Source organism: Mustela erminea, chromosome 19 (genome assembly GCF_009829155.1).
Source record: "Mustela erminea isolate mMusErm1 chromosome 19, mMusErm1.Pri, whole genome shotgun sequence".
NCBI classification, from domain to species: Eukaryota; Metazoa; Chordata; class Mammalia; order Carnivora; family Mustelidae; genus Mustela; species Mustela erminea.
In genome coordinates, this window is record NC_045632.1 from 31,379,092 (window position 1) to 31,403,642 (window position 24,551).

Genomic DNA, 24,551 nt, shown 5'->3' on the forward strand with positions numbered 1-24,551 from the left:
AATTTTTTTCTTTTTCATTTTTTTTTTTTTTTTCCTCGCCTTCGGGTAAAATTTTTTTTTTTTTAACTGTTACCTTTTTCTTTTTTAACGATTTTTTACTAGTTTATCTAATATATATATTTTTTCTTTTTTACATTTTTCTTAGGTGTTTTCCTTTTTTTTTTTTAATTCTTTTCTTTTCTTTTTTATTTTTATTTTTTTCTTTTTTCTTTTTTTTTCTTTCTTCCTTTTTGAACCTCTTTTTATCCCCTTTCTCCCCCCTCATGATTTTGGATCTCTTCTAATTTGGTTAAATCATTTTTTCCTGGGGTTGTTGCCACCCTTTTAGTATTTTACTTGCCCCTTCATATACTCTTATCTGGACAAAATGACAAGACGGAAAAATTCAACACAAAAAAAAGAACAAGAGGCAGTACCGAAGGCTAGGGACCTAATCAACACAGACATTGGTAATATGTCAGATCTAGAGTTCAGAATGACAATTCTCAAGGTTCTAGCCGGGCTCGAAAAAGGCATGGAAGATATTAGAGAAACCCTCTTGAGAGATATAAAAGCCCTTTCTGGAGAAATAAAAGAACTAAAATCTAACCAAGTTGAAATTAAAAAAGCTATTAATGAAGTGCAATCAAAAATGGAGGCTCTCACTGCTAGGATAAATGAGGCAGAAGAAAGAATTAGTGATATAGAAGACCAAATGACAGAGAATAAAGAAGCTGAGCAAAAGAGGGACAAACAGCTACTGGACCACGAGGGGAGAATTCGAGAGATAAGTGACACCATAAGACGAAACAACATTAGAATAATTGGGATTCCAGAAGAAGAAGAAAGAGAGAGGGGAGCAGAAGGTATACTGGAGAGAATTATTGGGGAGAATTTCCCCAATATGGCAAAGGGAACGAGCATCAAAATTCAGGAGGTTCAGAGAACGCCCCTCAAAATCAATAGGAATAGGCCCACACCCCGTCACCTAATAGTAAAATTTACAAGTCTCAGTGACAAAGAGAAAATCCTGAAAGCAGCCCGGGAAAAGAAGTCTGTAACATACAATGGTAAAAATATTAGATTGGCAGCTGACTTATCCACAGAGACCTGGCAGGCCAGAAAGAGCTGGCATGATATTTTCAGAGCACTAAACGAGAAAAACATGCAGCCAAGAATACTATATCCAGCTAGGCTATCATTGAAAATAGAAGGAGAGATTAAAAGCTTCCAGGACAAACAAAAAACTGAAAGAATTTGCAAATACCAAACCAGCTCTACAGGAAATATTGAAAGGGGTCCTCTAAGCAAAGAGAGAGCCTACAAGTGGTAGATCAGAAAGGAACAGAGACCATATACAGTAACAGTCAACTTACAGGCAATACAATGGCACTAAATTCATATCTCTCAATAGTTACCCTGAATGTTAATGGGCTAAATGCCCCTGTCAAAAGACACAGGGTATCAGAATGGATAAAAAAACAAAACCCATCTATATGTTTCCTCCAAGAAACTCATTTTAAGCCCGAAGACACCTCCAGATTTAAAGTGAGGGGGTGGAAAAGAATTTACCATGCTAATGGACATCAGAAGAAAGCAGGAGTGGCAATCCTTATATCAGATCAATTAGATTTTAAGCCAAAGACTATAATAAGAGATGAGGAAGGACACTATATCATACTCAAAGGGTCTGTCCAACAAGAAGATTTAACAATTTTAAATATCTATGCCCCCAACGTGGGAGCAGCCAACTATATAAACCAATTAATAACAAAATCAAAGAAACACATCAACAATAATACAATAATAGTAGGGGACTTTAACACTCCCCTCACTGAAATGGACAGATCATCCAAGCAAAAGATCAGCAAGGAAATAAAGGCCTTAAACGACACACTGGACCAGATGGACATCACAGATATATTCAGAATATTTCATCCCAAAGCAACAGAATACACATTCTTCTCTAGTGCACATGGAACATTCTCCAGAATAGATCACATCCTCGGTCCTAAATCAGGACTCAACCGGTATCAAAAGATTGGGATCATTCCCTGCATATTTTCAGACCACAATGCTCTAAAGCTAGAACTCAACCACAAAAGGAAGTTTGGAAAGAACCCAAATACATGGAGACTAAACAGCATCCTTCTAAAGAATGAATGGGTCAACCGGGAAATTAAAGAAGAATTGAAAAAAATCATGGAAACAAATGATAATGAAAATACAACGGTTCAAAATCTGTGGGACACAACAAAGGCAGTCCTGAGAGGAAAATATATAGCGGTACAAGCCTTTCTCAAGAAACAAGAAAGGTCTCAGGTACACAACCTAACCCTACACCTAAAGGAGCTGGAGAAAGAACAAGAAAGAAGCCCTAAGCCCAGCAGGAGAAGAGAAATCATAAAGATCAGAGCAGAAATCAATGAAATAGAAACCAAAAAAACAATAGAACAAATCAACGAAACTAGGAGCTGGTTCTTTGAAAGAATTAATAAAATTGATAAACCCCTGGCCCAACTTATCAAAAAGAAAAGAGAAAGGACCCAAATAAATAAAATCATGAATGAAAGAGGAGAGATCACAACTAACACCAAAGAAATACAAACTATTATAAGAACATACTATGAGCAACTCTACGCCAATAAATTTGACAATCTGGAAGAAATGGATGCATTCCTAGAAACATATAAACTACCACAACTCAACCAGGAAGAAATAGAAAGCCTGAACAGACCCATAACCAGTAAGGAGATTGAAACAGTCATTAAAAATCTCCAAACAAACAAAAGCCCAGGGCCAGACGGCTTCCCGGGGGAATTCTACCAAACATTTAAAGAAGAACTAATTCCTATTCTCCTGAAACTGTTCCAAAAAATAGAAATGGAAGGAAAACTTCCAAACTCATTTTATGAGGCCAGCATCACCTTGATCCTAAAACCAGACAAGGATCCCACCAAAAAAGAGAGCTATAGACCGATATCCTTGATGAACACAGATGCGAAAATACTCAACAAAATACTAGCCAATAGGATTCAAGAGTACATTAAAAAGATTATTCACCACGACCAAGTGGGATTTATTCCAGGGCTGCAAGGTTGGTTCAACATCCGCAAATCAGTCAATGTGATACAACACATCAATAAAAGAAAGAACAAGAACCATATGATACTCTCAATAGATGCTGAAAAAGCATTTGACAAAGTACAGCATCCCTTCCTGATCAAAACTCTTCAAAGTGTAGGGATAGAGGGCACATACCTCAATATCATCAAAGCCATCTATGAAAAACCCACCGCAAATATCATTCTCAATGGAGAAAAACTGAAAGCTTTTCCGCTAAGGTCAGGAACACGGCAGGGATGTCCATTATCACCACTGCTATTCAACATAGTACTAGAGGTCCTAGCCTCAGCAATCAGACAACAAAAGGAAATTAAAGGCATCCAAATCGGCAAAGAAGAAGTCAAATTATCACTCTTCGCAGATGATATGATGCTATATGTGGAAAACCCAAAAGACTCCACTCCAAAACTGCTAGAACTTATACAGGAATTCAGTAAAGTGTCAGGATATAAAATCAATGCACAGAAATCAGTTGCATTTCTCTACACCAACAGCAAGACAGAAGAAAGAGAAATTAAGGAGTCAATCCCATTTACAATTGCACCCAAAACCATAAGATACCTAGGAATAAACCTAACCAAAGAGACACAGAATCTATACTCAGAAAACTATAAAGTACTCATGAAAGAAATTGAGGAAGACACAAAGAAATGGAAAAATGTTCCATGCTCCTGGATTGGAAGAATAAATATTGTGAAAATGTCTATGCTACCTAAAGCAATCTACACATTTAATGCAATTCCTATCAAAGTACCATCCATCTTTTTCAAAGAAATGGAACAAATAATGCTAAAATTTATATGGAACCAGAAAAGACCTCGAATAGCCAAAGGGATATTGAAAAAGAAAGCCAACGTTGGTGGCATCACAATTCCGGACTTCAAGCTCTATTACAAAGCTGTCGTCATCAAGACAGCATGGTACTGGCACAAAAACAGACACATAGATCAATGGAACAGAATAGAGAGCCCAGAAATAGACCCTCAACTCTATGGTCAACTAATCTTCGACAAAGCAGGAAAGAATGTCCAATGGAAAAAAGACAGCCTCTTCAATAAATGGTGCTGGGAAAATTGGACAGCCACATGCAGAAAAATGAAATTGGACCATTTCCTTACACCACACACAAAAATAGACTCAAAATGGATGAAGGACCTCAATGTGCGAAAGGAATCGATCAAAATCCTTGAGGAGAACACAGGCAGCAACCTCTTTGACCTCAACCGCAGCAACATCTTCCTAGGAACAACGCAAAAGGCAAGGGAAGCAAGGGCAAAAATGAACTATTGGGATTTCATCAAGATCAAAAGCTTTTGCACAGCAAAGGAAACAGTTAACAAAAGTAAAAGACAACTGACAGAATGGGAGAAGATATTTGCAAATGACATATCAGATAAAGGACTAGTGTCCAGAATCTATAAAGAACTTAGCAAACTCAACACCCAAAGAACAAATAATCCAATCAAGAAATGGGCAGAGGACATGAACAGACATTTCTGCAAAGAAGACATCCAGATGGCCAACAGACACATGAAAAAGTGCTCCATATCACTCGGCATCAGGGAAATACAAATCAAAACCACAATGAGATATCACCTCACACCAGTCAGAATGGCTAAAATAAACAAGTCAGGAAATGACAGATGCTGGCGAGGATGCGGAGAAAGGGGAACCCTCCTACACTGTTGGTGGGAATGCAAGCTGGTGCAGCCACTCTGGAAAACAGCATGGAGGTTCCTCAAAATGTTGAAAATAGAACTGCCCTATGACCCAGCAATTGCACTATTGGGTATTTATCCTAAGGATACAAACGTAGTGATCCAAAGGGGCACATGCACCCGAATGTTTATAGCAGCAATGTCCACAATAGCCAAACTATGGAAAGAACCTAGATGTCCATCAACAGATGAATGGATCAAGAAGATGTGGTATATATACACAATGGAATACTATGCAGCCATCAAAAGAAATGAAATCTTGCCATTTGCGACAACATGGATGGAACTAGAGCGTATCATGCTTAGCGAAATAAGTCAAGCAGAGAAAGACAACTATCATATGATCTCCTTGATATGAGGAAGTGGTGATGCAACATGGGGGCTTAAGTGGGTAGGAGAAGAATAAATGAAACAAGATGGGATTGGGAGGGAGACAAACCATAAGTGACTTTTAATCTCACAAAACAAACTGAGGGTTGCTGGGGGGAGGGGGTTTGGGAGAAGGGGGTGGGATTATGGACATTGGGGAGGGTATGTGCTTTGGTGAGTGCTGTGAAGTGTGTAAACCTGGTGATTCACAGACCTGTACCCCTGGGGATAGAGTATTATGCCTCCATCAGAAAGGATGAATACCCAACTTTTGTAGCAACATGGACGGGACTGGAAGAGATTATGCTGAGTGAAGTAAGTCAAGCAGAGAGAGTCAATTATCATATGGTTTCACTTATTTGTGGAGCATAACAAATAGCATGGAGGACATGGGGACTTAGAGTGGAGAAGGGAGTTGGGGGAAATTGGAAGGGGAGGTGAACCATGAGAGACTATGGACTCTGAAAAACAATCTGAGGGTTTTGAAGGGACGGGGGGTGGGAGGTTGGGGTACCAGGTGGTGGGTATTATAGAGGGCACGGATTGCATGGAGCACAGGGTGTGGTGCAAAAATAATGAATACTGTTATGCTGGAAATAAAAAAAAATAAAATAAAAAAAAAATAAAAAAAAATATATGTATGAGTAAAAAAAAATAAAAATAAAAATAAAAACCAAGTTATGTAATAATGCTTTGTATGCTTTTAATTTTGTTTTTATACACACATCCCTCTTCCCCAGGGAGGTGGCATTGGGCAAGGTTTGCAGGGTATATACAGAAATGTCGTATGCCAGCATGGTAGGGTTTTCTCTTTTGAGCTTTTCTGTTTTTCCAAATTGTCTTAAATGAACATGTATTCTTGGTAGTCAGAAAAACAAAACAAAGGACCCTTAAATAAGCCCACAAAATATGATCAGTTCTTAAATCCTTATTACTGTTTTTATAGATAGAAGCCATCTGGTACATGGTTGCACACACTGTTGTAAAGCAGCTTCTGAGCCTTTTGGCTTTGGTAGGGTGCAAGTAGTGGTAGTACATGAAGAATTAAACACAGAGGTTATCAGCCACGGTGCGCAGAGCCAGTCCTACACCGGGGGATAGAAGCAAACTCAAAGGCAGACAACAACTATCAAGGCTGTTCTTTTACCTTTCCAAGACCCACAACAAGTCTGATACCAGTATCTAATCCCCTTAGTGCACCTTGTAATAAGGGTTGGTGTTTTAAGAGACCTTTAGTGTTAAAGAGACCTTTAGTAAAGGAAATCTATTCTCTTGAAAGACAAAATGAAAATACTTTTTTAATGACATGAATAAATAGAAAGTTTGGATTGACTTGGGGTCCCTTAAACAGGCCCTGGCCACAGGAATGCCCATCCAGCTGCCAGGCACAAAAGCAAGACTTTTTCGCAGCTTCCTTGTTGGGTGTGTGCGTTGACCCTTACAGTGTGGAGTTCAGTCCTCGCAACTCGCTTGTGCATTTATGCCACAAGTGTTCATTCGGTCACTGCTCTTCTTTAGGCTTTCAGTGTTCGAGGTAGGTATGATCTTCCTTTTCTAGAAATTTCTCTTTAAATCCACACAAAGCTCCGTATCTGAGCAGCAGAGGTGGTCCAAGCCCACATTTATCAGACTCCGAAGGCCCCTACTGTTTCTGCTCTGTTGTGTGCCTCCCAGAATACCGTGCTCAAATTCAGAACACCTTCAGAGGTATTTTTTGGTTTCATCTGAGAAGACCATGGAGAAAAAAATGAAACAACAACAAACCCGAAATAGAAAGTAGAGAGAACTTCTGTAGGTTCACCACAGAGCACAAAGAAATGAGGAACTACACATCCAACACAAACCCGGGCTTCCAGATCTATAAGTGCTACCTCTCGCATCCAGAGAAAACGCCTCTCTCCTCAGTATGCCCCCTTGCTTTCGATTACTGTGTACTTTCCACGCACTGTGTTGTTCTGGCACTGCTCGCTTTTGTAGGTGCTTGTAAGAAGAATGTTCTAGACGTAGGGAAGAGCAGAGCCCCAGAGGTATCTGAGGAGGAGCCCCCAAAGCCAACACGCCTGGAGCAAAGCGAGAGAGTTGAGAACAGAAGGGATGAGGTCAGAGAGCCGTGGTCCGATGATAATGGGAACTTGCTGTCTTTGCGTAGTATGTCGGCTGTGACTCTGAATGACATGAGAAGCTGTGAGACGGTTTGGAGCACACGTGTGACAAGTGTTGAGTCACATTTTAGTGAGGATCCATTTTCTAGGATCTCCTGCTGTTCATTCTCTTCTCCAGGGGCAACCTTCCTTGTGCTGTTTACTGAACAAGAAATCCTGCTGTCTTCCCCTTCCATTGCTTCATCCCTCATTCAGGTGCCGGACCCTGGCAGGTCTGCCTTTTCATAAGCCCTGAGAGTGTTTCTTCTTTTCATTCAGGCCCTCATTTATCATCTTAGACCAGCACAGTTTTCCTGTTCTACCTGGTGGTCCTTGTGCCCTCTCCATTACCATCAATATTGTGTTCCTCTTAATTTGTTTGACTTGCTACTCCTTACTTTATAAATTTTGCTCAGTCCCTCTTGCCTGTAAGGTAGAGTTCACCCTCCTCAATGTGACCTCTAAGGCCACTGACCGTGTGACCCTAGACTACCTCTCTGTCTCATCTCTACCCATTGCCTAACATGGAGAGCGACCATCGACTATCCTGCGGAGTCTCTTGCTACATCCTGGGTCTGCTCCTATCTTTCATCCTTCCATGCCTTTGTGCATGTTATTGCCTGGGCGTGGAGCACCCTCGTCCCCTCTTCTGTCTGGCCAGCATCTACTCACCCTTGAAGACATTGCTGATACATGACCACTTTGGTGAAGATACTGGCAAATGCCACCTGTTTTATTTTCAGAATATATTCAAAATGCAGCCACCTCCCTGCACCTCTGGCATCTACCCCGTGGCCAGAGCTCCCATGTCTCTTCGTGAGATGTTTGCAAAGCCTTCTGTCTGTTTCCCCACAGTGTCTGTTGCAGTGCTCTTTCTGAAACCTTCATCAGCTTATTCTTCTTTATTGCTCAAAAGGGCTTCCCATCGTGTTCAGAGTAAAAGCCGAGGACTTCCATTTACCCACAAAGCACAGGAAGAGCTGGTTCCCCACTGCTTCTCCCAGCTCGCTCCCTGCCTTTGTTGCACCTCCTCTCACCACCCTGAGCAGCAGGCAAGCACACTGCTGCCCCCCCACCCCTTCCCGCCCCCACCCCGGTCCTTTGCACTGAATGTTCCCTTTGCCTGGGACTCTCCCCTGCCCAAGGTATCCGCGGGGCTTTTGTATCTTCATTTCTTGAATTTCTCTGCTTGGAAGTCATCTTATCAAAGGCCCTCTCCGACTAGCCCGTGTGAAGCGGGAACATCACCGCTGGCATTCTTATCCTACCTATCTGGGATTTCTTATATTCCATAACCCTTATCATAATCTAAAGACTATTTTACTAAATAAATAAGTCGATAATAAATTTATAAAATACTATGGATTTGATGAGCCCCATATATCCTATATATTTTTATACCATATACATGAATATGAACTCCTGGAGAGCATATCAGAGTTTCGTTCTCTTCTGTGTTTGCAGCGCCTCATGCTTTGCAAATAGTATATGCTCAATAAATACATATTGAATACATGAGAATTTTCCAGATTCCCTTCCTGCTCCTTTATTCCCTACTCCCACAATAGTGTTTTCATACTTCCCTTGTGATAAGTCTTTCTTTAGCTACTGGTTTTAAATTTTATTTGTACGTTAAATTATGAGATGCCTTGAAACAGGAGCTACCTTGTTTTTAAACATTGTATTTATGGCACTTAATGCAGTATCTCGTAGAGAACAGATATTCAGTACATTTTAAATAAACAAAAAAATGAACCACTGGATTGGGGCACCTGCGGGGCTCAGTCGGTTAAGTGTCCGGACTCTTGATTTCAGCTTCGGTCTAGATCTCAGGGTCATGAGTTCAACCCCCCCACATTGGGCTCCATGCTGGGGATCAAGCCTACTTTGAAAAAACAAAACAAAACAAAACTGCTGAATGAGTGAATGAACGAGCAGACATCTGTGGGTCACTTTGTAGCAAGCTACATGTTATCCCAAGACTCAGCTGTGGTAGCTGTAGCAGGGTGGGTAGAGTGACCTCAGACTGGAGAGCCTGCTTTGGAGACAGCTTGGCATCAGGCAGCAAAAGGTTGGCTGGTTAGGCCAGATGTATCCAGCCCACTTGTCTTGGGATGGCTACCAAGACATAAGCATATTACAATGAAAATTGTATAGAAAATGTTATGACTGTTAATGTATACATTTACCAGCGAAATCTATTAACAGCCAGACTAGAAATAGAGTCCCTTGATATCACAACACTTTGTTTGTTTTTTGTTTACTTACATTAACATATAATGTATTATTTGCCTCAGAGGTACAGGTCCATGAATCATCAGGCTTCACAGCATTCACAACACTTTTTAAATGAAGTACATTTCCCAAGTCAGTTGAAGATTTTAAATTTAATTTCACTCTACTGAGAGTTGAGTTCCACTGGTCTCATTTAGATGAGTCCTGTATAACTGGTCTCTTATCCATTTAGCAACATGTCTATCCTCTCTGTATGGTGAAATTCTTTCAGAACCATCCCTTGATATGAGAGCAGAAGCAGTAGAATTTTTATATAATGGCTTAACATAGGTGGAAAATAAAGCTTATTCTCCAGAAAACCTAGCATTCCACATGTTTTGGCCATCGAGAAAGGCCTGGCGTGTTGGTGGTTTGTATCTAAAATACCTTTCCAACTGCTTATTAAAAATCTTCATTTAGATCATGAAACCTTTTGTAGATCTCAAAAGATATATTAGGTGACCAGACAACTATTAATACAATTGCGTGACTCTATACTTGGCAAAACTTGAATGGAATTCAACAACAAAAAAATTCTGACATATTAGAAAATCTGCCAGCAGCCATTCCAATTTCTTGTATGATATCTGCTGTTTTAAATGTACCTGTCTAAAATGGAAAGGGAACTTACTTGTTTGCCAGAATGAATTAATATTCAATTATTTAACGTTCAGCTCTTTTCCAGAGTTACTTGTAGTTCTCTTTAAAGAAGTACTACATGGTACTTTTAGGGATCAGGCATTAGTCTAATTACTTGCTAAATAATTAGAGTGGGCATTTAGGATGGAGGATTTTCTTTTCTTTTTTTTTTTTTGAGATAGTGACCAAATTCACCAGTTCTTATTATTTGTATTTCTTGTGTTAAAATCATAATTTCCTAGAGCATTCAGCAGCATTACAAATGAGATTTAAATTAGAACCAGAAGTTAATATTGAAACATTTTGAAAATTCAGGGTCATCGAAAAGAATCTCCTGGCAAATGTAAGAAATGTAATGGAAATTAAGAAGTTTTGAATGCAACATCTTTTCCCTGACTTTCTTTCTTTTTTCCCCCTGATTTTCTAATTTAAAAAGCTTTTTATATTTACTTCAGCACATTTGAAAAATACATAGATATCTAAAAAAGAAAATTAAAATTATGCCCAAGTTTGCCACCCAGAGATAACCACTATAAACTCGTGACCATATTTTTCCCCCCAGTTTTCTTTTCTGTATTTATCTGCAATTTGTTTTCACTTCAAGCTGAGATCCTATTGTCTCAATATCTGGTTACTAATTTTTTGTTTAGTAGTACTTCGTTATTTACATTTTTCACAGAACAGTGCATAAATTTTTCTAAAGTTTGTTACTTTAGTATTCCATCCCATGAATGTACCATTTTACCTCTAATCCCCTGTTGGACATTTCTGTGGTTTTTAGCTCTTAATTATTATAAAAAAAAGTATGACGAATGTCCTTGTAATCTTGGTACATTTCTCTATTTCCCTGTGATAAATTCTTAGAAGCAGGATAACTGGGTTGAAAGATATGCGCATACTTAGGTTCTGGTGAATTTTGTCCAACTAGCCGTAAGCCAGGTTGCAATAATTTGCATTCCTAATTGTAGACTATCAGAATATTTGATTTTGCCTCACCAGCAATGTGTATTACTATGATAAAATTTTATTTTTTGCAAATTTTATAGGCAGACTAAATTAAATGCAATTTAATACCAATTATGTTAATTTACATATTTTTCCTGACTTCAGTGCAGTACAATTTTTCTATATTTAGGAGTCTTCTCCGTTAATTTATGTGAATTTCTCTATTGATATGTATTATGTGTGTGTGTGTGTATACATACATATATTTATTTATATATATATTTAAATTTGGAGAGGTTCTTTATTAAGAATATTAAGACCATTTTTGCCATCTAAATTGCAAATAGTTTTTTCCAGTTAGTGTTTGCCTTCTTATTTTATTAAAATTTTGTACATTCAAATGTATCAATATTTTAAAAACAGTTTAGTGGTAAGCTGTCTTTATGTACAGTTTACATACCATAAAATTCACCTTTTAAGATTATACAGTTCAGTAGTTTTTGGTAAAATTGTAGAGTTGTGCAACCGCCACCACAGTAGTTTTAGAATATTTCCAAACCCCCAAAAGATCCCTCCTGCCTCTTTTGCATTTGTTGGCCTTCTTTCCCATTCCCAGCCCAGACCCTCACTAATCTGTTTTCTATCAATCTTAGATACTTTTTTATTCTCTTACTCTTAGAAACAAGTCTGAGCATTTATATTTGGGCCAGCCAAGGGCTTGGGGATATAGTGAAGAATAAAATTGCTACCATGTCCTCCTTCTGGGAGATTCAGTCTTGTGGGACAGATGATTAAACAAATAATAGTTCAAAGAAATATGTACTTACAGATTGAGAAGTGCTGTGAAAGAGAAATGAGACGTGTGTGATGCATGATAATGGGGGATATATATTTGAGGAGGGCAGTGCAGGGAAGGATTCTTTGAGAAAGCGGCCCGGAGGATGAGAAGGGCCTGGCAGGTGTAGATTTGGGAGGAAGAGCCTGTCCTGAAAGGAGAGGTGCTGAATGCTGGCCTCTTGAGGCCTGTGGGAAAAGAGGCCCTTGTGGTCAGAGGGGAAGGCACTTGAAAGATCAGTTAAAAAAAACGGGGAGGGCGGGGATACTTTCCCATGTCATTATTATTGTTTTATTTTTAGAATGTTCTTTTTAATGTCAAGGTATTTACATGTGATGCTCATACGGCTATGTGAATTTCCCAGGTCCTTAGAGTTGTTATTCCCCTGTGTTAAATCCATCTTCCACAGTCTCCTGCCCCTCTGTATAGTGAATGATGGCTGTAAGCTGTGTGTAGGGGTGTGTGTGTGTGTGTGTGTGTGTGCGTGTGTGTGTCTGTCTGTATTATCTCCAGTCTTCCTCCTCTCAGTCCCAGAGGGAGTGCGTTCCCAAATAAAGTTCTTGGGAATTATCTTACTTTTCATTAATATTTTATACTGAGGATTATTTAAAGAACCCCAGAATCGTTAAGGAAGTATGGAGACATTTTCTTCTTAACCACTGCCATCGGTTAGACGTGCTTTAGGTGTGCTGAGGCCTCAGGGACTTGCTCAGAGAATAACCAGTTTAGTGATAGAATTAGAGTTACTGCTCATGGCTCCAGAATATTCCATTGCTGCTAAATAGATGACATTGCTCTCTTCATGAGCGGCATAAACAGGAAGTAGGATATTTCTCTTTTTATTTTTCAAATGGGATAAACGAGTATAGAAGCTATAAATCCTAAATGCTTCCCTGACAGTCCCAATGGCCATTCATAGTGGTGTGCCGCATAACTCTCCTCTCTGTCACTTTAAATTTATGATCACACATCTCAGATAGTCACTCTGAGAAGCAAGGCAATCCTACTGCGCTTTCCTAGTAAGATCATTTTTCCATATGCAGCCTTGATGACTTCATTTTTCTTCCGCGTGCATAGACGTCCCGCGTCCTTTCTACTTCCTGCATTCTGGAGCAGGCAGAATGGGCTAGATAATGCTGTAGTAACAGACATCCCTCAAACCTTCCCCCTGCGCTATTTTTTCCTCATTCTACATATCATTTGTGGGTTGGCAGAGAATCGCCATCCATGAAAGTAGTAACTTGGAGATCTATGTAGCTACCAGCTGGTGACTAGCCAAGAAGAGCGTTTTCGGAGGGTGTGGTACTGGCAACGAAGCGATAGCCATCATTTTTCTGGACACAAACAGTCACATGTTTCATCCAACATGAGGGGGCTAGGAAGCGTAATTCCCCACATTGCGTCCAAAAAGCTGAGTGATGGCAGAGGAGTCCAGAACTGTCTGGCAAGCAGTTCACGTGACCAGCACACATTCTTAGCTAGTGATTTGTTTTGCATTTTCACTGCGAAAAATTGGAGTGCTCCTCTCTCTGTCCCTCTAAAAACTCCCTGAAACTTTTACCTGTTTGCCTATTACCAAGTTTACAGTCCTCTGTGAATTTAGATGTTTCTCCTTCCAGTTTTTATTTATTTATTTATTTATTTATTTATTTATTTATATTTATTTATTTTTTAAAAAAGATTTTTATTTATTTATTTTACAGAGAGAGATCACAGGTAGACAGAGAGGCTGGCAGAGAGAGAGGGGGAAGCAGGCTCCCTGCTGAGCAGAGAGCCCGATGCGGGGCTCGATCCTAGGATTGAGATCATGACCTGAGCCGAACGCAGAGGCTTAACCCACTGAACCACCCCTCTCCTTCCAGTTTATTCCAATATAGGAAATATCTTTCTTCTGATCCAAATGGTTTTTGGTCATATAGTCCTGTCAGTAACAAATGTGAAGCGTATACAGTGGTGTCCTACTAAGTGTTTAAGAATGGGCTGTTGGGGAAGAAATAAACCAGCCTCGATTTTGAGTGTTTCCTGATGTCTGTGATGTAAATACTTCTCCATGGCCGATTTCAGGCTACCATCTTCACGTCACTGAATGTAGTTGGGAAGAAATGTACACAACCGGTTTCCCAAGGGGATATGAAGTGACTCCGGCACTCTACCGATAGTTCTCCATAAGATAGATGTATTATCTGTATCCTTGTGTCTGTCTTATAATAGACATGTGTATGTGTCTGTATATATTAAATGTGTGTATGTGTGTGTATATATCGCACATATATGTACACATATTTTAGTAAAGCTTGATTTTTTTTTTCTTTAGGTTAAAAACAAAACAGTTCTGCTATCTTCTCCCCACCACCTAAGGCGGGTGGCCACACGAACCCCACATGATTCATTCACATACTTGCCTTGGGAGACTCCTGTTCTGGCTGCTCAAGGATTTTGCTCCTGTAGTTCATGACCCCGTGTCCTACAGCATCCTCCTCTTTCCAAGAATATCCTGGCAGGCTCTGGTGTGCCCCCCCCCCATCTTCCAGCGCTGAAGATGGTCCCCCAATCCGGTATCGGCCTTCATCGACAGCTGCGTTTTTCTGTTCCCCTTTGGAGCGTGACGCCCAAGACAGACATTCAGAACACGGCGCCTCTGCTGCTGCTCTGTCATGCTGTCCGCAGCTGACTCTCACCTGAGACTCTCATCGCCTCCACTCTGCAGAAATCGCTCTTGTCATGGTCATCAGTGATGTCCACGCTGCCACATCTCGGGGAGCGTGTCTGTCCTCATCTCACGTGGCCTCCCAGGGGCGGTCGCCTACTCCATCCTTCTTGAAGTGCCCCTGTCTTTTGACTCCTGCATTAGTACTCTCCTAGTTTTCTCCCTCAGAGATCTCTTTGCTCCTTTCCTCTGTGACTCAGGAAATGGCCGTGGGCCCCCTTCTGGGTTCACACGATTTCCCTGGGAGGGCCCATTCATTTTTAGGCCTTTAAAAACCACAGCTGTGTGGGGCACCTGGGTGGCTCAGTGTGTTAAGCCTCTGCCTCCGGCTCAGGTCATGATCTCAGGGTCCTGGGATTGAGCCTCACGTCGGGCTCTCTGTTCAGCAGGGAGCCTCTTTGCCCCCCCTCTTTGGGCTCCCCCCTCTGCCTGCCTCTCTGCCTGCTTGTCATCTCTCTCTCCATCAAATGAATAAATAAAATCTTTCAAAACAAAAACAAAAACAAAAACAAACAAACCCACAGGTGTGCTGACAGCTGCCACCTGGATTTCCAGGTGTGTCTGTGCAGTGCCCCCTCCACCTCCCCCTCCGCTTCCACCTGAGGATTTCGTAGGTATTTTAATGGTTACAGCTCCAAAATGGAGCTCCTCATTCCTTCCAATTCTTCCACTAGCAGTCCTGTTTTATCCTAGTCTTTCTTATTTAAAAAAAAATGGAGTAGTGCTTGGGTGGCGCAGTTGGTTAAGTGTCCAGCTCTTGGTTTCAGCTCGGGTTATGATCTCGGGCTCTGCACTTAGCATGGAGTTTGCTTGAGACCCTCACTCTCTGCCCCTCCTCCTTGTGCATCCACACATTCTCTCTCTCTCTCTCCAATAGATAGATAAATCTCAAAAAAAAAAAAAAATGGTAAGCTGTTTATTCAGTTATTAAATCCAGAAACCTGAGAGTCATCCAGAACTGCTTTCTTTTCTTTGCCTTCACATTGAGTGAAGCACTCAAGTTAAGCGGTTAAGCACTGCCTGTGCTCTGCCTATAAAATACGTATTTCACCTTTCCATTTATCTCTGTCTCAGATATGGACCATTGTCGCTTTTCTTCTCAGAGATTCTAATAGCACCTGACAGGATTTCTGCTTTCACATTTGGCTCTTTCCAGTCTGTGCCCGGTATTGTAACTTAAGAGTGATTTTTATAAAATGTAAATCGAATTACTCTTCTCCCCTTGGTTCCTGTAGCACACTTCGAGTCAAATCCTGATTCCCTGCTTTGACCTGCCAGGCTCTGTGTGGTCCAGCCTCTGCCTTGCCTTCAACCTCACTACGTGTCACTCTGCCTTTGGCTCTTTTGCTCTAGTAAAACAGGCCTTCTTTATTTTTCTAGAACAGTCTGGTCTCCCTCCTCAGCACCTTTGTGGTTTTTGGTCTCTTCCCCGGGAAACTTTCTCCCCAGCTTGTCACATGGCTGGCACCTCCTTTTCCTGAAGATCCCAGCTTAAATGCCAAGTCCTTAGAGAGTCTTCTCTCATCTGTGACATATTTCCCGCTGGTTTGTTTCTGTCCTAGTACTTAATGCAATTTGAGATCGCTTTTCCTTATTTATTACCTGATCTGGTAGAAGGCTCTGTGAGAGCAGGAACCTTATCTCTGTCTCATGTTTGGTGGGTGCTCTGGAGACATACATTGAATGGAAAAAAAATGTATGGAGGAATAAATAGTCTTGCCTTGTTTATCATATAAACGGTAATCATTGAATGAAGATATAGAAGGAACGAGTCTTAAAAATGGTGGGCTGTACAGGACTGTGGAGGTACCGATCAGATTAAACTTTACAAGGGTAAAAGGTAAAATCCTGTGCTTTGGTTAAAAAAAAAAAAAAGTCCATTTCATTGTGCAGAATCAGGAAACTCTGGCTTGTCACCCGTTCATAAGTCCTAGGAGCCAGAAGTGGTGGCTGAACAGGTAATGAAGAATTTATTGCCACTTTGGCAAGAAATCTGTGTTTCCCTATTAGAGGAGGGATCATCTGACAGTATTCTCCTCCAGTGACACCAATAGAATGATCACAGCTTTCTCAATCGCAGTGGACCACCTCCTTTATGCACTCATTCATTCAACATTTACTGAATACATTCTGGGCACTCGTATTATTGTTGTAAGCAAAATTCTCCACGCTCTAGTGTTCATGGGACTTGGTAACTAATTCCCAATGAGAAGTGACTTCTCCTTCAGGGAAAGTATCAGAGGAGATAGAATTTCGTTGTTGATTGGGAGGCAGGGCGATCTTGTGGTTCAGAACTCCCGCCCTGGAACCAGACTCAAGCCCAGAGGCTTCAAAGCCCAGTTCCACTGGGTACCAACACTAGACTTCGGGCAAGTGTTTACAATGTCTCCGTGCTTCCAGATTCTCCTGTAGCAACCGGAGACAGTAACAGTACCACCGCACAAGGCTGTGAGCGGCAAATGAGTCCATGTGTCTAAATCAGTTAGAATAACACCCGGCCCTTAGTAAGCACTTAATAAATAGGCAGTAAGCCATTAATTAGTAAAATTGGGGTGTCTGGAGGGCCAGCGTTTGGAAGACTGATGGCAGGGAGAAGTGGCTGTAGACGGAGCCGGGCAGATCAGAGCACAAATGATTATTATTTTGTTTATAGTAAAGATGAATCCCTTGAGCTGGCACTTGAAAATCTTGACCGCATGGTCAATGGCCTTTGTGTCACATGACCTAACATGTGAGGCTGGAGAGATACGGGTCCTGTTCAGAAATGTTACCTGCCGGTTGTTTGTTTGTTTGTTTGTTTTTCTCTCCTCCGAAATGCTGACAGAGCATCACAGTTCTGGAAATGATAAACTCCCAGCGCTCCATGAGCCCCTCTTTTTTTTTTTTTCTTAAGATTTTATTTATTTATTTGACCGACAGAGATCATAGTTAGGCAGAGAGGCAGGCAGAGAGAGAGAGGGGGAAGCAGGCTCCCCCCAAGCATAGAGCCCGATACGGGCATGACCTGAGCCGAAGGCAGAGGCTTTCACCCACTCAGCCACCCAGGCACCCCTGAACCCCTCTTCTTGCTTCGGTTTTGTTTCAGTGGCAGCTGAAGTACCCGAAACTGATTCTCCGCGAGGCGGGCAGCGTCCCCGAGGAGCTTCACAAGGAGGTGCAGGAAGCCTTCCTCACGCTGCACAAGCACGGCTGCTTCTTTCGGGACCTGGTAAGGATCCAGGGCAAAGACCTGCTCACGCCCGTGTCGCGCATCCTCATCGGCAACCCTGGCTACACCTACAAGTACCTCAACACCAGGCTGTTCACGGTGCCCTGGCCGGTGAAGGGCACAAGCCCCAAGTACGACGAGCCGGGCATCGGGGCCGCCTGTCAGACCTTCCTCAAGCTCAACGACTACCTGCAGACAGAGACGGTCCAGGCTTTGGAAGAACTCGCGTGCAAAGAGAAAGCCAACATCGATGCCGTGCCCGTGTGCATAGGTCCAGACTTCCCCAGGGTCGGGATGGGGTCCTTTGACGGGCAGGACGAGCTGGACATGAAGAACAGAGCCGCCTACAACGTCACTTTGTTGAATTTCATGGATCCCCAGAAAATGCCCTACCTGAAGGAGGAGCCTTACTTCGGCATGGGGAAGATGGCCGTGAGCTGGCACCACGACGAGAATCTGGTGGAACGCTCGGCGGTGGCCGTGTACAGCTACAGCTGCGAAGAAGGTACAGTGCGCTCCGGGGACACGCAGCCCTGGAGGCTCCAGAGGCGTGTGTGTGTGTGTGTGTGTGTGTGTGAGTGCATGTGTGTATGTGCACGTGTGTGTGCGTGTGTGAGAGTGTGTACACGTGCAAGAGTGTTGTGTGTCCTTTCTCAGTTTGCCACCCCCAAGTATCTGCAGAGTGCACGTCTTTCTCATCTAGCGCTCTTATCTCGCTCATTGCCACACTGGGCTCCCATCGAATATTTCTGAGCGTAAGCACTGCTGTCACTTCATCTTTCTCATTGCCCGGGAGAGCCACGTCTTGGTTTCACACAGCCAACTGCCTCTCCGTACAGCTCGGCGTACACTGTACAGTTGCTATAATTAACTTGCTGATAAAGGGCTGGGAAAACAAAAAATCTGTCAAATCTTTCCAGGTTCCCACAGGTGCACATTTCCAGCCTTGCCAAAATACTCTATTGTGGTTGACATCACTGTCTTGATGGGAGTGATTTGTCAAATACGGACTTGTTCTTGGCTTCACAGAGATTTGACTACTGTCCTTCCTTGCCAGAAACAGTCGAAGTGGGTTCTGTAAGCAGACAGTCGCCTGTTTTTAGGAAACACTCCAGCCTTCCCCCTCCCCCCACTCCCCCCCAAATCAGCTCTGCAGTTTTAGACCTAAAAGCGGTGCTGTGGGTGAACTTGTTCTTGAAGTTTCTGAAATTTGGCCGCCTTGGAACAGAGATCAGAGGCTACCTTTTTTGTGGCGTCCTGGAACTTTTCTCTGTCTTTTGTTCCATTTCTGTGTGTTTAGGGTCTCCATTGTTTTTCAGCCCCGGGGTATAAAGAGACAGTTGAGCCAATCCAGGGCGCGCATGACCATTGCTGACTTTGTTTGCCTGATCATTTGACAAAGAAATACAAGACACCAGTATTAGCTTTGTTGTCTCTTTATCTCTTCTACCTGTTTATTGAAAGATGTTTGGAAAACCAGAGTTCTAGACATCCCATCAGGGAACGAACTGGAGCTTTGGAGGGTCTGTGCCTTCCGAAAACGGTTTTTTAATTGGAGGTCATTATCGCTTTGTATGCTTTTTGTTTATGAAAATGACTGCTTTATGAAAGGAGTTTTAAAAAGAAGTTTTCATGATTCTCTTTACATTTCTTCCCATTTCCCCACCTCCGACATTTCCTCAGGACAGCTAAAATATCTTCTAGCTTTACCTCACGTCTTCAGCCCGGAACAAGGAACTAGTTTAGCAGTTGGAGATTTCGCCAGTTTCCCTGGCACCTCAAATAATGATGCTGACCTGAGAAAATTGCTTGAAGGGGATTTGATGCTGTCCTAATGGAAAGAACTGAGATCCTCTGATCTTTACTAAGGCGTTGCCAGGGATTTAAGAACGATCACATCCAAGAACTCTGGTGGGAAGGAACAATGGATCCCGTTTGTTAGTTTCCTTCTGAAGGAGGCAGCTCTCTGAAGCCAAGGCCGTTGAGGCCGTGGTATGTGATAGCTCAAACCATGACAAAGATGTCTTTGTGCTCCCACCTCCTCTCAGCCCTACAGTTTAATAGTCCTTTTGTACTCCCAGAGCGTGGGTGATCGAGTCTTTTTTGAAACCTAGAATATCGTTCAGAAAGGAATTTAAATTTTGAATGAATGCTTTCTGTGGTCGGGAGTAGTTAGGACTGATAAAGTATACAAGTATACATAAACACATAAAAGTTTATCCTTGCAACTGTCATCTGGAGGAGGAACTGAGGAATTAGAATCCATAAGAGCAGCGGGATTCCTTTGTTCTCTTAGAACAAATCCCAGAGAATCCCAGAACTCTATCTAATAATAGTAAGTGCAGCGCTTGGGGGGGTCTCATTTATTGAGCACTTACTCTGTGCGGGGTGTTGATATAAGCATTCACACGTATTAACCTGCTTTCTTTTTATAACAGCCCTGTCCATCACTACTGCTATTTCCTAATTTTACAGATGAGAACACTGAGGCACAAAGGGATGATTAACTTTTCCATGGGTATGTAGCTAGTAATCAGCAGAGGTGGGATTCGAACCCAGACATTCTGGCTTCAGAGTTCTAACAGTTAAGGCTAACTGCCTTATGAGCAGATTTTCCTATTCTTGCAGTATGGCTCCCTCTGGCATTTGGGTTTTTAAAATACCCACTTCTGGAAAGTTGAGGGGAATGTTCTCCTTGTTCTCGCTATGGCAGGTCGAGTATTCTCTGCCCTCTGCCTGCCACCTCTCTTCTCTCCCCCTGCAACATCTGCTTGTAGCTTCCTACACATGCTCTCGGGGTTGGAATGCATTAGATAAGCTTATTCTGTGAAATGGAACCTCTTTCTGGGTCTCCAGTTGTGTGTGTGACATTGAGTCAGATGATTTCCAAAGCAAGTGCCTTGAAACTTTTTGACAAGTGATAGGTTTACCTCTCTAGCCTCCTTGTAATCCTGCCAGAGGTATGGTAAAGGTAGCCTCGAAGAGAGCCATATGGGTTAAAAATTATGGTCGGGCTTAGAAACGGCTTAAAGCTGGCAAAGAGAATGGGAATTTCAGACTATGGTACTGTTTTCTGAGTCTCTGAACATGTTTGCCAAGCAATTGCTGAGGGAAGTTCAGTTGGCTGTTCTAGACAGTAGGGAGGCTCCAGAGGTAAACCGAATGCCCTTCTTGCCTTGAAAGGACAGGTAAAGTGTGCTCCTGTGATTGTAATTGAGCCATCAGGAAATGTGAGACCTGGAAAGAGACTTTTTGGAAATCACCTTGTTCAAGCATCTCATTTTATAGATGAAGACACTCTGGCAGGGAGAAGGGCAGTGACGTGTCCAAGGTCACGGAGTTCCCTAGGGACAAGGAAGTGTGACATGCCACAGGAGTTCACGTAAAATGCATTGGGAGTTCAGAACAGACGAGATTACTTCCTGCTGAAATTAAATTCAGGTGAAGCTTAAGATCCTTCAGGACTTTGCTCTCAATACCTTTTCCCATGAAATCTTTCTGTAGATTTATAATGAGCCAGTCATCCCTCTTTGGTTTATTTCTGTGAGTAGAGGTCATTGAGAAGTAATTTGTATAGGATACGTGTAATTATATACTAAATTCATTGGCTTCACAAGCAAAGCTAGTTAATAGATACCCCACTAAGAAGATTGAAATGGTACAACATTTAATCAGGAATGGCTTCAGGGAATCGTGTGTAAATTGGCAGAGTATTTGATTTTCCAGTGCTGGCTTTGCTGGCAATGCTTGTTACTCTCAGATCTTAAAAACCAAAAAACCCCAAACGTATACACACACACGTGCACAAATTCTATCAGAGAAGACATGAACAACTCCTTGTTTAATGTAGTCCTACACCTTATTCTCTGACTTGAATACCTTCAGAAGGACCAGGTAAATAATTACTGGTTACTGTTTTTTGTACATGTGGAAGGAAACGCTTTCTGCAACATTGTCTTTCTAGGAAAAGCAATTCTTAAGAATTTTCACTAGGGCCACGTATTGCAGATTCTTCGTATCGTTTCCCAGATTCCCCGGGGAGGGTGGAAGGAGGAAGAGGGGGAGCGGCCGGGCCGCGGTTGTGAGTCCGCGGTTCTCTGACCCTGCTGAAAGCAGGGGCTTCGTGATAATTTTCTTGGATTCTAGGACTCCCATTTCATGTCTTTGACTCAGGAAAAGTCGAATTCATTTAAGGCAAGAAACTCGTTACCATACTTTACGTTGAAACGAGTAGCTTCATCTTCCTTAGCTCATCTTTGACCGCCCGGAAGGTTAGACGGTAACTGCAGCTAGGAGTTTGGGAGCATTCGTAATTTAAAAAAAAAAAAAAAAAATGCTGTGATATTTAATGTTTTCCCATGATTCCCGGCATCCTTGTCTGAGGTCTCAAAGCTCGTTTGACTTTGCTTCATTGTATCATGCCATGTGCTGTTTTGTTTTTGTTTTTTTAAGATTTATTTATTTATTTTAGAAAGCAAAGTCGGGAGGGGCCGAGGGAGAGGGATGGAGAGAGAAAATCACAAGCCAGACTTTCCACTACAGTGTGGAGCCCGACTGACTCGGGCCTCAGAACCCCGAGATCATGACCTGAACTGAAATCAGCAGTTGGATGCCCAACCGACTGAGCCACCCAGGCGTCCCTGTTCGTTATTTGTGAAGTCACTTACATTGTTCAGTAAAACTCGTTTGGTGGTCTAAGTCACATTTAATCCCTGTGGAAGTATTTATGCACCGAAGAGTAAGCATCTGCTATTTGGCAAGCACTCTTCTAGATGCTGAGCTTATAGCCACCAGCAAAAATCCCTGCCCTCACAGAGCTTATGTTTTAGCAAGGAGAGAGAATGAACAAGAAGGTTGCAAACAAGGGGGAGGCACGGGTGTACAGTTTTAAGTAGGAGAGTAGGCTTCCTTATGAAGGTCACGTTTGAGCTAAGCCTGGAAGGAGAGAGTGAGCGGGAGGAGACCAGCCTGGGTAGAGGGAATATGGAAGGCCCAGAGATGGAACGGGATGTTGAGCTATTTCAGAAGCAGCAAGCAGGGATAGAATTGAGTGAGAAGAGGGGGAGTAACAGCAGTGAAGACGGAGAGGAATGACTAAGGGTGCAGAGTGGGCGGAAGCTATTACAGAAGTAGTACTGTAACACAAGTACTGGGCTTGTCTGTGGCATGGCATGAAATAGGAGCCATTGTGGTTTTGAGTGGAAGGAGGGAGGCAGCGCTGGCAGTAGGAGAAAGAGGCGATTGCCGTAATCCAGAGAAGGGGGGCCAGATTAGAAGAGGCAGAGGTGATGAGGAAGAGAAAAGAAGACTTCCAGTGCCATCTCCCAGTTGTCAAGGGAAGGCCAGCCAACAAGGGGATGGCTGATTTCCTCCCCGCTCCCTCAGTAGTTTTATTGTGGTATAACTTACATACAGCAAACGGTACATATTTAAAGTTTAGTTTCCTGAGTTTTAACACACCTGTGAAACCATGACCGCGATCAAGACAGTGAATGTATATCAATTATCCCCTGTAGTTTCATCCTGCCCCTTGGTTGATCCCTAACGATTAATGATGTTGAGCTTTGTTTCATGTGCTCATTGGCCATTCATGTATCTTCTTCGGAGAAATGTCTCTTCAAGTTTTGTTTGTTTCTTTATTTTTAAAGATGTATGTATTTATTTATTTATTTATTCATTTTTGGGGGAGGAGGGTGGAGGGAGAGAGAGTCCCAAGCAGACTCTTTGCTGAGCGTGGAGCCCGATGGGGCTCGATCCCACGATCACAACCTGAGCGGAAACCAAGAGTCAGACACTGAACCAACTGCACTACCTAGGCGCCCTTGTCTCTTCCGAAAGTGGACCTCATTTCAACAGTTAATAGTGTGGTCAGTTTCAAGTTTCTTTCCCTTCATAGCCCTTCTTGAGCTAGTGCTTTCCTCCCTTGGGGCAAGCAAATTTCTCGCGGCCCCTAAATGCCTACCCCCAGCTGTTGTGGCCACACCTTTTCTTTTTTATGACCTTTGAGAAGGACAAAAGCTGGGTGTTGGACAGGTGCCTTGAACTCTGGGTAAAGCTTTGCCTGAAGCTAGATGAACAAATAATTATCCTTTTTTGATTAATCTAGTTTGGTCCTACCCTTTTACGTTATTTACAATGTGATGTTTTCTTGTAAATCTCTACCACCCTGTCCTTTCCTGAGGCTGCCCAAAGAGTTACAAGCTCTATTGTTAGAAGATCTGGTTTGGAGAATGTATTGTTTGACAAGTATCTTTGCTCCTTTTTTTCATTTCATGTTTTACTTCAGATAATGTAATGGTTTTGAAGCTTTAGCCAAGAGCCCCCAGAACAATTTTTCTCTCCTTTTATCACTTTTGCTTTTTCCTCCCAAGTCCATGAAACGTGATATAATAAGGTTCTCCTATGTATGTGAATATATCTTTTTTTTTTTTTTTCCTAATGCTTAATCTGAAAGCTGAAAGAGCCAGACATCGTGTTGAAAGGCTTTAGACTTTTTGGGAAAGAGTTTGCAACATTTCTCTTGAAATCACAGAACATTTATGATTAATTTTATAATCTCTCTGTGTCAAGGGACTATGTTTGACCTGAATTGCTTGTTTCGAGACATCTG

General features: G+C 42.2%; 1 protein-coding gene across 3 annotated transcripts in view; it reads left to right on the top strand.

Moving 5' to 3' along the window:
* FTO (FTO alpha-ketoglutarate dependent dioxygenase) overlaps nt 1–24,551 on the top strand; it is a 377,970-nt gene that overhangs the window by 109,948 nt on the left and 243,471 nt on the right. For all 3 annotated transcript variants that reach the window (XM_032324553.1, XM_032324552.1, XM_032324554.1), the window contains exon 3: nt 17,819–18,446. In XM_032324553.1, coding sequence (XP_032180444.1) covers nt 17,819–18,446 — 628 coding nt within the window. The remainder of the gene's footprint in view (nt 1–17,818; nt 18,447–24,551) is intronic.